Below are 12,907 nucleotides of genomic sequence, written 5' to 3' on the forward strand. Positions count from 1 at the left end.
AGTTTGTCAGGGATTCTGGTTTCTGTGGCCAGATGTTTACCTGTAAAAGATAGAGTGCTGCTCTGCAGGATATACTGACAGTTTGGTTTCTTCAGGTACAGGAAAATATGGGGAGGTGCTTCATTTTGATAATATGAACAACACTGTTTAATACCACTTAGGTTAATCAGATGTAGAAATAAGTACTTGTCTTGCTCATGCATTGCATTTTTATTGCTGAGCTATTTGCTTCTGGAAATGGAATATTTATTTTACCAATAATCTAAACAAAAAGTTGTCACCACTTAATGTATTTCAGTAAAAAATACACTGTTTTCTTTGCAGTTTGTCAGGGTTTTTTATTTTTCTCTATAATACTGAAGTAGATATACTGATTTAAATATTTGCTTTACCCTCTGCTGTTTCATTCTTGTTGGTCATGATGTTTATTCAGGTATTTTGATTATTTGTGTATTTCTTGCTTTCTAGGAGACAAAGATGGCAGCAAAGTGACTACAGTAGTGGCAACTCCTGGACAAGGTCCAGACCGACCACAAGAAGTTAGCTACACAGACACCAAGGTGATTGGAAATGGATCTTTTGGTGTTGTGTATCAAGCCAAACTCTGTGATTCAGGAGAGCTTGTGGCCATTAAGAAGGTCCTGCAGGATAAAAGATTTAAGGTGAGCCTATGCATAAGTTCAGAATATTTTTCATGAATGTTTTCGTTTTTCCATGTCTTTAATGGCAATGTTTTTTATTTTTTAAAAATTTATTTTCATTGGAGCAGATAAATGCATATGAAAGTTTCCAAGGCTAAAGATTAAACAGATGGTTTATGATAAAGGGATATAGTTTAACTTGAAAATCAGTGAGTCACTGTTGTTATGATTCCTTGGATTAGTGCAAAACAGGAAGCTGAAAATCCTGATTTGATGTTGTTGTGGTTTTACTCTTGGTTGTTGCATCTATAAAGTAGAAGGCTGTGTTTTAGTACTTCAGCAAGCCTCCAGAACAAGGAGGAAGATGAAAAAATACTGAACCCAGGGCAGTTTGGACTGAAGACAAATTACTTCCCTTCTATATTTTATTTATAATACTAGACTAGTGATTCTTCATTCTAAACAAGAACAAAAATTAAGGACCACCAGCAACATCATCACTGTTGTTAGTCCTCTGCTTGGTACTTGGTGTGCTTTACAACTTTCCCGTATAGCCAAGTGGCTTGCAGCTAAACTTACACAAACATTTAACAATAGCAAAAGCATTTGTTTTAGTGTCTAGAATCAGTGGTGTGGTCTTTAGCATCTGAAGGCTACAGCTTTCATAACTATAAAAGCAGAAGGACAGTACGTAGAGAAGATGCCACAGATAATGCTATTGGTGTGGTCTAGATAAAAAAACCCTGAGCTTAAAAATAGGAAGTTGAATCATATTTACAAAAAATCAGCAATTTGCAACTTTAACTACTTTATAGTCAGTTTTAAAAATACTTCTAAAGGTGATAGGGTGATGTTTTTATAATTCCTAAGTTTTCTCATTTTTCTAAGAAGATTTCATCACAGCTAGCTTAACTGGTCATGTTTGTAATTTGTGTCCCAATTTGGTAGCAAAATCATTCTTTTGAAGTGTTCTGAAGCAACTGTTGTATCCCTTTTCCATGAGTCTTGAAATTGATGCTGTCATAACCATAGGCATCAGCGTATCACAAGTGCATTAGATGAAGAATGGAGAAGGACAGATATATATTTAAATTAGTGTAATCAGGCAGCATTGTTGAACTTCTACTTGAGAAAGGCTTTTAAAGTTCTTACATTGTCCTTACATTGGAGTTATTTCTGGACTGCATTATGTGTTGAATTAGTGTGAGGGAAGCGTGCCTGATGCAAGAGTGGATTATTTTAGAGGAATGGAAGAGATAGAGTAATAACAAATGTTTAAAAGAGCTTTTTGATCTCTTCCTATTGCATAGTTGTAGGGGGAAGGCTAAGACATTTCCCTTAATGTGTTGTGCTTTGCAGGTGTCAACTAGTGCTTTGAACCAAAATAATTGATTTATTTAGTCTCATGACTTAAAGGTTGTGTATGATGCCAAAATGAAAATTTGACTGAGTATTTTATTACCTGCCTATCGGATACTAATAATTACTGATGTCTTAATTTTCTTCAATAAATCTGTTTTGGTAATCTAGAATAAAATGTAGGTCTTTGATTGTTTTTCTTGCAGTAGTTGACTAAGTGGCGTTTTGTTATCTGACCATTTATCTTTTTGGTTTGGATTGTTTCTTTAAGCAATTAGAAAAAAACGTGTCATCTTTTCAATAATGGCTCTATTTTTGTTTAAGGTGAAAAAAACACAACACAACAAAAAGCTAAAACACTAAGTACGATATTTTCAGTTTGGTCTGTGAACTAACCTTCTCTACAACTACCTGAAAGAAGGTTGTAGTGAGGTGGCTGCTAGTCTCTTGCCTCCAGTTGTGCCAGCATAGGTTTAGATTGGATACAAGGAAAAATTTCTTCACTGAAAAGGTTGTCAGGCACTGGAACAGGCTACCCACGGAAGTGGTTGTGTCACCATCCCTAGAGGTATTTAAAAGACGCTTCGGTGTGGTGCTTAGGGGCATAGCTTGCCAGTGGATTTGGCAGTGTTAGATTTATGGTTGGACTTGATGGCCTTAAGGGTCTTTTCCAACCTAAATGATTCTGTGATTGTCCATATATGAAGAGATGTAAACTGAAAACATCCAGTACTTGGAGGCTTTAATAACCCTAGCGTATGTAGAAATAATGGTAAGTGCATGTGTACATTTACAGAGAGATAGTATTGATTTAAAAATACTACTTTTAACTTCATAATTTGCATGAGTCACATCAGTGGTAGTACCTATTTAAAGATTTTATTTTCTTATTCCAAACTTGTGTCCCAGCTGTACAATATCATCTACCTTTGGTCTTGGCTCCCTAGTTTTTCCCATCATCCATCAGTTTAGTCCTCCCTTTCTTTTCACATTCTGATCTGGAAGCGTATGTTCTGTTGGCAGGACGTGTAAATTCCTGCAGGTGGGATGAAAGCCTTTGCCTGGACGGATTTGGAAGTTAGGGCCATGTATCTTATATTGAGAACGGCATACAGTTACTTCAGAGTATGCTACTCTTTGGGAATGTCTCATCTAGGTTGTAAATGCCGGAGCAGATACTTTGCCAGTTACGCAGGGAACTTTGGAATGCCTGTTGGCCGTAGAGTTTGAGTGCTGCGTAAGAAAGGATGAGCTCCTCTGTTCAGAGTCCTGAGCTGTTGCCACGCCTGCCCAGCTGCCTGGGTCCAGATCCAAGCACTGGTGAGTGGAGTTCCTTAAGAAATCTGCTACTTCTTTCTTCTCATTAATGTACACCCCTGCTTCAAGAGTGATGAGGAAACCCTATCATAGACAGCCAAAGGTGTCTGTAGCTGCTTTGATTTAGATGAACTGTATCAACTTCTGAGGGCAGAAAGGGAGCACTTTAGAAACACCTGTCTGCACCAGTCCCAGTGGTGGAGAAGCAGCAAGAGGAAGTAAGGGATGGAAGTTGCTTCCTTAAGTGTAGATCATAATCAAGCTTTTCAGCTGTTTGCTTCAAGCTGGTGCCTGCTTATCTCTATATCCTGACTGATTTATCTTGGTAGACACAGTCCTATTCCTTTGTTGTGATTTAGCTCTTAAAAAAAAAAAAAAAGGCTTTTAGAAAAGCTAGCAGGAAGTCTCCAGGCTTAAAGGGCATGATTCAGAAATTTCAGAAAGTCCCAAGAGAGTGTAACTTCTAGGCTCCTTTTGCGTTTTGTGAATGTGGAGGGAGTTTATTGCGAAGATGTGGAAAATGCACCACAGTTGCCAATTCTTAGATCTTTGTCAGGAAGTTGAGTTACTTGCATCCAGGTCTGAAGGTAGCTTGAAAGCTGGAATTAACAGTGGGGGGTTGTCTTTCTTCTTTATTCTTTTTCCGTTGCTATGACAAGTTTCTCAACAGCCACCACTGAAGTCCAAACAGCATTAGTCTATGCGAGAATGAAGTGAGTGTAAAATCTTTGTTGAAGAGTTGAATATTACAGTTTCTTTGGTAGCAATAGTTTACAATGCTCCTACTTCTTTCTACTCCTTTATTGCAGCTCAGTGGTTCTTCTGCTTGGCAGTGCACTTCCTGCATGGCTGTGTTTTAAACAGGGTCTCTGAAGTGCTCTGGGTTTTAAACTGATGTCTATAGTTCAGTGTAACATAGAGCAATGCTATCTGTACACTAGAGAAGAGAGACAAATGGCTGAGGGGAATAAATAAAATACACTTATGCTTAATTTTGGCTTAGAGTTGTTCTGCCTTCATTAAGCTAGACCTCAATATTAAACACAAGGAATTTAAGTAATGTAATTTAGGGTTTTTTTTTTAACATTTAAAGTCTCTGTTAGTCTGACCCTTAAAACTCAATGGAAAAATAAGTCTGTGTTGAGGTTCTAGTGTACTTCTGTGAGCTGTTTGAAATACTTTGGAAAGAGCAACAGCTTTGCTTGAGTTCTTGCCTCAAATATATCAAGCTGCTAAGTATAAAACCATCTTTTTTTCTAAGTAGCCTGTATCCACTGTTTGTGTTACCTTCATTATAGCAACTTTGATTGTAGCAGCTCATGTGAAAAATATAAAACCACAAGGAAGAATTCCTGTTGAAAAATCACTAGGTGTTTACATTCTTGAGTTCTGTTAACTTTTAAAGAGACTACTCCATTGAAAGCGTTCAACAATCTAAAGTTGCCACAATTTTTTGATGGGTTGTGTGTCTCTGCTTGTGGTGGAAGGTGCCATTCTGTAAATACGCATGTGCAGAAAGCGTAAACGTGTTGACTAATGAGATGTGTTTTGCTCTCAGAATCTCAGTGGTTAAGACACCACTGTGAGAGTTCAACTTCAAATGGGGTTTAGTAAGTTCCACTCTTGGCCAACCTAACCTGGCTTATTTCTTGGCTTTTGGTTAGCCTTCACCATTTTAGCTACAGCAGATAATAGAATTATATGGAGAAAGGCTGCTTTTTCAGGGGGCTTCAGTCTACTAAGGTCACTGTTAGTGTAGCTGAATTATTTTGAGGAGAGATGTACCTGGTAATCTGATAGCACATCTCTTGATCTGTGTTGGGGAACCCAGCCAGAAAGCTTTAAAGGAAAAGGTCTCTTGAATTCCTCTTCAGTGCAGGTTTGGTCTCACTTTGTCAGGTTCAGACAGGATGCAAGCAGTTATCTTGCTTTTTAGCGTTTTAGTGAAGCCGTCTTCCAGATTCCTATTCCTGTGTACTGTAGCTTTGCCACAAGAATCTTAATAGTTGAAGAGAAGCCATAGTTACTGCTGAAACTTGAGATACCATGTAGAACTCTGGCTTCCTTTGTCTGTGTGCCTGAGCCATGAACCCTTTAAAGCACAGTCTCTGAGTGAAGTACTCTTTACCCCTTTCTAAGAAAGAATTGGAAGTTATTACAGAGCTTTAGGAGGAACACTGTCTTCATTTTAAGTCAGTGTTTTAAGTCTTTAATACAGTGTAGGGGTTGAACCTGCTCTGCGGTATTCATTATCATCTTTCTCTGTGACCTCTTATAATCTGCACAGGTTTCTACAGAACTAGAGACTGCACTCATTAATTTAATCTCTGTGTCAGCTAGCTGAGCACCTTGTATCTCCATCTAAGGATTGTTGAATATTCAAACATTAATCTTTCAGGCTTTCTCTCAGAATAATTTATTTTTTATTTATCCTAACTTATCTTCAAGGACTTAACAGTTGAGCTGGAAGGACCCATAGAATTAAAAAGTCACAAAGGAAAGGCTTGGCAGTGAGAAATAATAACATTTAAACACCTTTATTATGGAAGTCTTTGAGGACTTGCACATCTTAGCCACTTTGAAGATCTGAGGAATAGTGAATCACTATTCATAAGACCATTATGGAGGTGGTGCTTTTAAAAGGGTGCCTTAATTTTATCATTAAATAGCTACAAAGTACACCCAGAACAACAGATCTGTCTTCTGACTACTTCAATGTGTTGGCTTGTGCTTGTATCACAAGCAGGGAAGGAAGGCTGAAAATATTTTCCACGGGCATTAGCAATCCTTATAAACTTTTATAGAACTATCAGAAGGAAGATAATTGAGCTTGACTCAAAGCCTTTTCAAAACTATCCCTCTGGTCCTACCTATCCCCATCTGAGGGAATGCAGTCCCCCTGAAAGGCTGGGGCTATCAGATATAATTTGCAGAATGGGAGATGCCTAGGCAATTGTTCAGGATATTTTGACATCTTCTAAAGAGCTGGAGGGCTGTGTTCAGTTCCAGAGAGTTAGTTCAAGTCTGTGCTTTAACTCTTGTAAACTCAGGCCAGATTTGTAGCTCTGTTCCATCTTAGTTTATCCAGATTATCAGAGATGTTTACCAAGATAATAGCATTTCTTACAGCACTTTTTGATCTGTCTGCCACCTGAAAGCTGTCTTACCTGAGTCAGTTCTGTCATTTGGCTGTAATTACAGTTGTAGTGCCTCTCTGTTTACAGCACATCAAAGAGACTGGGTAGGTATCTGAATTCTCACTCACAACCTTGTATTTCATACCATTTTTCCATTTTTTTTCAAACACTGAGTTTTGCTAGCAAACCAAAGATCTGTTTGTACTCTTGCTTTTGGCAGTCTTTGAATTAAGGAGTGTACTGTTTATTCTGTCATCTTGAAACCACCCTGAACATACTTGTGTGGCCTAGAAGGGATTGAGGAGCACTAAGAAGCATCTTCTACACTTTGTATTATGCTAGAGTCTATATAATAAAATTATCTATAATTGTGTTATGACTGTTTCTACAGATGCTTTCTACTCTGACAAATCAGTTAGATGCATAATAGGTGTTAATGCGAAATCAATCTTCAGTTTGGCACGTGAAGGTGAATTGGAGCTTGCATACAGGGTATTGATTTAAGTTTTCTTCCTAAGCTGGGGAGTTGGACAGAAAATTGCTGCCCAGAGAGTGCGGCATCATCTAGCTGTAGTTGGCATGGGGAAGAGGAGGAAGTGTTCGTCATCTGCAGATGTGGCTGCCTGTGCATGTAGAACTGTTTCCACATGTTGCCATGTGGAAACCCACATGACCATGGGGAAACCTCTGCCATATGAGTGTGTTCTCTGGAAAGGGAGGTGTCGAAAGAGCCCTTGATTTCCCCTTTACCCCATGGATGCTAGCATGAGCTGTTTATGTAGGTAAATGCTGCAGTTCCAAGTGGATTATGTGTTTTGGATTTTGAGGTTTCCTATTTCCTGAGTTTTCCTGTGGTACTTTTTAGACTGGGACTAAAGATAGTATTTTAAAACAAAATAGCCATTTGTGGTCAACTTTCTTCTTATCCACTTCTACAGCATAACTTGAGACTAAAGTTAAACCTATCTGTCCTGTATATACCTACTGACTGACAAAAAGAGCCTCGAGATACATACATTTATAAAAAGTTTTTTGCCCCACTGATCCATATAATTTGTATAGCTGCTGTAATAATGATTTGGTTTATTTCCTGTTGTCTCTCACACCTACTAAAGGAAGCGAGTTCATATATTTGATGTTCATGAAATACATATTTTATATATGTGTATATATATATTCAATGAAAAATATATATATATTTGTAAATTAAGCTGAAGACTGCTTTGATACATAGATGTTAAGAGATATTTGGATGCTATTCCAAAATCATGGCATTCAGAGCGAAGACTACAGTTTAAAATAATTCCATACACATTAATGCATGGAAATGTGTAGTTTGAAACACATAAATAGCTATAACTCTGCCAAGTACTGACTGTGTACTGTAACTGTGTGAGTATAGTTGAAGATGCTGCAGGATTCCTGATCCTGGTACATTAAATCCCATTTTTCAAAGACTATTTCCTTTGGGTTTCCAGTGTTGCTGTTTAAGTGCCTGAGAAGGACTGGCACAGAAAGACACTAATTCTGCATGCAGTAGGGAAAACCTCTTTTTCACATCTGTAAATTGAAGCTTTACTTCAGCATTACACATTCTGCTTAGAGGGAGCTTTGTTCATGGCATGTATTTGTAGCTCTGTATAACCAAGGTCAAAGCTGACCTTTTACATTCTTGTTTTTTTGGTGTGGTGTTCAAAAGCAGTTGTGAAAAGTGAAGATGTGGTGTTTTATAGAAAGATCTGTGATAGCCTTTCTGGAGCATTACCATGAATATTGTATATCTTTGCCTGAGAATATATCCATCACATTGGTTATGCATCTCTGAAACTGGATTATAGGCTGGTGGAGCATATTTTGCTTTTCTCCTTCTTATTTAAAAACAAAGTATTTAATGACTGCCACTGGTACCCCCTTAGTGTGGCAATAGAGTAACCTTTCTAAGTTCACAATCTGTCAGAAGTGAAGAATCCAGGGCTGCTCTTTGTGTTGTGAATGCAGCCTGAACTTGGTCATTTGAAAAGCGAAAAGTCACAGTAAAATTCCTGAAGTCCTTCTAAAGCTCGGTGATACACTGCTGTGTGAGGTAGTACATGAATTCTAAGCTGTATATATTTTTTTTTCATCTGGCACTTCTATGTAAGAAGAATGGGCAGAGAGCAGGCACATTTCATGCTCCTGAACTAGGTAATACAGCTGCTGTATAGAGCTTGTATATTAAAGCAGATGTTGAATGGAAATGATGTCCCAGTGGGAACCTTCTACACCAGTCTCCCAGTTAGGGAGGAAAGTATTGTGTAGGGTATAAATAGAAGATTAGCTGATGCTGGTTGAGATAAAAAACAGGGCTTTTGAGACTACTTGGATGTTTGGTGCATGCAGTTACATTAAGGCTTTTCCTTGTACCGTTGTGTGTATTCTCTTTTAGAGGTCCCACAGCATGAAATTACCTGGCTACAGAAGATTTAGCATAAACACTTTTTACATCTAGCAAAATTACATACCTGTGGCTCTCGCCTTCATTCTTACTTGGTTAAATTATCTTTGGTGCAACATGCCCTTCTTAAAGGATGATTCTAATATGTCATCAAATAAATTGGCCTCAGTTTTTGCCAGTGAACACAGATTTTTATCTTCAAAATATTTGGCTGCTGTGTCAGGTGGTGGCAAAATGTTTGTCCTATTTGAACTCAGTATTTGTTTATTCAAATACTCTGCTGTGATAACTGTACAGCTGAAGGAAAAGAAGGGATAACTGATAAAATGCAGACATGGGAAAGACAGAAGAGATTCGCTTGCTGCTCAACAGAGGCTTCCTAGAGAAAAGAGTGGGGGACAGATTTTTTTTTTTATTTTTTTTTGTTCTTGTGTCACCAAGATAGTGCTTTGTCCTCCAGCACTGCCTTGTAGTTCAGCCCTTTTGGCTTCATTTAAAACCTTGCAAACTAGCTGCCTTTTTTATTCCCAGCTCTTCCTTAAAGAAGAGTAACTCAAATTCAGCAAATAAAATGAGAAAGGTTTAAGGAAATAGGAATAATTTTTTATTGCCACTTTGTTTTCTCAAGTAGACCTGACATTTTAAACCAACTCTTATGTTCCTTCTCGAAATTTTTCAAAGCTTCAAGAGCCATATAAATGATAATTTATTCATATACACACCATCTACTATGCTCTGAAAAGTGGTACCAAGACATGTGAAAATCATGAAAGGAAGCTACTTTAAAGGTTTTGTCCAGCATCTGTAGTACAGAGACAAAGGCACTTCAGATTGTCAGACGTACTCTGGAATTAGCAACACTGCTGGTTTTTCCTGTGACTTGAATACTTCCTGGTTCCTGAGACAACTGAGGAGGTGAGACATGAGTGACAAACAGACTTATTTTTAGCCTACACAATACGAGGAATGACTTTCTGATATTTTACATTGCAGTTCTTTGAGTAAAGTTTGTTTTGTCTTTAGGTCCCACTTGGGTCATTCCCTCACATTTTTTATCTGCATTATGCAGTGAAATTCAGGACACCATATGGTGTCCAAGACTAAGGATGATGGAGACAGTGAGGTTTTGTTGGATAACCTTGACTCTTGTAAGATCTAGTGTGGAAAGTAAAACTGCGTATGAGTTTATTTGAGGACAAAGTTTTGCTTCTTTACAGTGAGATGTGGGGTGTGGTGTTTATAATATTTTTAAATATATGTTATGAAACTTTAAATAGGATGCAGTCAGCTTTCTTCAGGATGGGTTTTTGCTGGTGTAGTGCCTGATACAGTGAACTGGGATGAGTAATTTGGGCTCCTGTATGTGTCATGATGCAAATACCCAGACTATATACATCTATAATCTGTAGTTCTTTTAGAATTTGAAGCCTGGTCTAATTTTTACAGGCCCAACAAATGTGTTCATTTCACCTCTTCATTTGTGATGTTCCTTTGAAAGCCTAGCCATGGTGATTAGCCTGTTTATTCCTGAGCTAACTAGTCAAAATACAAACACCCGGTCTGAATCACTGAAGCACAACAATGCATATGTAAAAGAACAGCTGGATCTAATTTTGATTATTTACTTTCTTAAATTGAAAAAGCACTCTTGCTCAGCAAGCTATAGTGTATTTCCCATCTTGTTCCCCCCCTCTAAATTTTATCAAATGAGGATGAAGGCAGAATATCTGACTTGATGTATTTTAAAGATACATCTGCTTCTGTTTTTTTGTGTAAAGATTTGTCCGAGAATCAGCTCGGACTGAGTTTGCCAGCCCTTGTGCATTCACTGTCATTTAATGTCACCAGACACAGGAGTTATAAAGGTTCTACCAATTTTTTTGGCCTTGAAAGCAGACATTTATTCCAGTTGAGTGTAACAGTGCAAACATGTTGCTTGATTATAAATGAAGTAATTTATTACACACAACTTAGACCATGAAGCAGAGAGTACAACTTACCTGTGTATTGTTAGAGGACATGCAGAATTCTGCTTGAGCTTCCAGCTGAGCTGTTCACCAGTCACATTGCTGTCACTGCCTCCTCAGTGTACAGAGAAGGAGTTTGTTCTTTTTTATTTTCTTTAAGTTCCTAGTGAGTGTTGCCTGTGTAAATCCAGTAAGATGCCTTGGTGGAAAAGCTTGGGTTTACTGATAAATAAGAGAGGAAACTTTAAAAAGATGTGTTGCTGACTAACATGGGAATTAGTATTAAGTGCACAAGCATGGAATTGAGCACTTCGAGTTTGCTTCTCCAAAATGTAGTGCATGGGCTAAAGGAATGGTAGGAAAATTCACTTCTTATATGGATATGCATGTTTTGCTTTCTGACCTTAAGCAACTGTGTGAGCACATTTCATGTTAAGTCTGACTGGGAGCAACAGGATGTAGAGGCAGAGTTCTGAGGTGAGAATATATTTCTGCAGATTTCCTAAAAATAAGGATAAATACTTAGAGTTTTTCTTTGTGGACATAAAATCATAGAACGGTTTCGTTTGGGAGGGACCTCGAAGGTCATCTAGTTCTACCCCCCCTTGCCATGGGCAGGGAGGAGCATCTCCCATTAGATCAGGTTGCTCCAAGCCCCATCCAACCTGGCCGTGAACACTTCCAGGGAGGGGGCAGCCACAACTTCCCTGGGCAACCTGTTCTGGTGTCTTAACGCTTAAGAAAAAATAACTTACTCCTAATAGCTAATCTAAATCTATCCTAGTTCAGTTTAAAACCACTTCCCTGTGTCCTATCACTACATGCCCTTATAAGTAGTCCATCCTCAGCTTTTTGTCTAGGCCCCCCTAGGCACCGAAAGGCCACTATAAGGTCTCCCCAGAGCCTTCTTCAGGCTGAATAACCCCAACTATCTCAGCCTGTCCTCATAGGTAAGGTGCTCCAGCACTCTGATCACCTTCGTGGCCCTGCTCTGGACTCACTCCAACATCTCCACATCCTTCTAATGTTGAGGGCGTCAGAACTGGATACAGTACTCTAGGTGAGGTCTCACAACAGCAGAGTAGAAGGGGAGAACCACCTCCCTTGACCTGCTGGCCATGCTTCTTTACATGTAGCCCAGGACACAGTTGGCTTTCTTGCCTGCAAGCACACGTTGCTGGCTGATGTTGAGCTCCTCATCAACCAAGACTCTCAAGTCTTTCTCAAGGCTGCACTCAATCCATTCTTTGCCAGGCCTGCATTTGTGCTTGGGACTGCCCTGACCTAAGTGTAGGACCTTGCACTTGGCCTTGTTGAACTTCATGTGCTTTACACAGGACTACCTCTCAAGCCTGTCAAGGTCCCTCTGTATGGCATCTCTTCCCTCCGGTGGGTTAACCACACCACACAGCTTGGTGGTGTTGGCCAACTTGCTGAGGGTGCACTCAATCGCACCATTTTTGTTGCTGACAAAGATGTTAAACAGTGTCAGTCCCCCATACCCACCACTTAGGAACACCACTCATCACTGAACTCCACTTGAACTTTGAGCCATTAGCACCAACTCTTTGAGTGTGTCCATTCAGCCAATTCCTTATCCACCAAATGGTTCATCCATCAAATCCATGATTTATAGGCAAGGATGTCATGCAGGGAAGTATCAGATGCTTTGCACAAGTCCAGGTGGATGCCATCAGTTGTTTTTCCCTTATCCAGCTGTGCTGTAACCCTATCATAGAAGGCCACCAAGCTCATCAGCCATTTTGGTGTACTTTATAAATAGTGAGCAATTCTGAGTTACAAAATTTGAAGGTAGTAAGAGCTGGTAATTTTTAGTTGAGGCAATGATATTATAAGCTTTTTATAAGTAGGGCTATATTCTTTCTAGGTTAGATTATTCTGTTAGTGCAACATCCAATAAACTGTACTAAAATTGTCTGTCTGAGACCTGGGACTTCCTTGGGTACACTAGGGTTATTAACACTATCCACTTGTAATTTAGATAACTGATAAAAGCAGCAGCATGAGAGCAAGTGAAATAGAAATGCTCTT

At 38.9% G+C, this 12,907-nt stretch overlaps 1 protein-coding gene across 1 annotated transcript in view; it reads left to right on the top strand.

The window, feature by feature from the left end:
- Nucleotides 1-468: 468 nt before the first annotated feature.
- Nucleotides 469-12,907, top strand: part of GSK3B (glycogen synthase kinase 3 beta) — a gene marked incomplete at its 5' end in the record, with an annotated part of 94,355 nt that continues 81,916 nt past the window's right edge. Inside the window, one exon of the mRNA XM_009998251.1 lies at nucleotides 469-662. Coding sequence (XP_009996553.1) covers nucleotides 469-662 — 194 coding nt within the window. The remainder of the gene's footprint in view (nucleotides 663-12,907) is intronic.

The sequence above is a fragment of the Chaetura pelagica genome, unplaced genomic scaffold (genome assembly GCF_000747805.2).
Source record: "Chaetura pelagica isolate M959 unplaced genomic scaffold, ChaPel_1.0 scaffold65, whole genome shotgun sequence".
NCBI classification, from domain to species: domain Eukaryota; kingdom Metazoa; phylum Chordata; class Aves; order Apodiformes; family Apodidae; genus Chaetura; species Chaetura pelagica.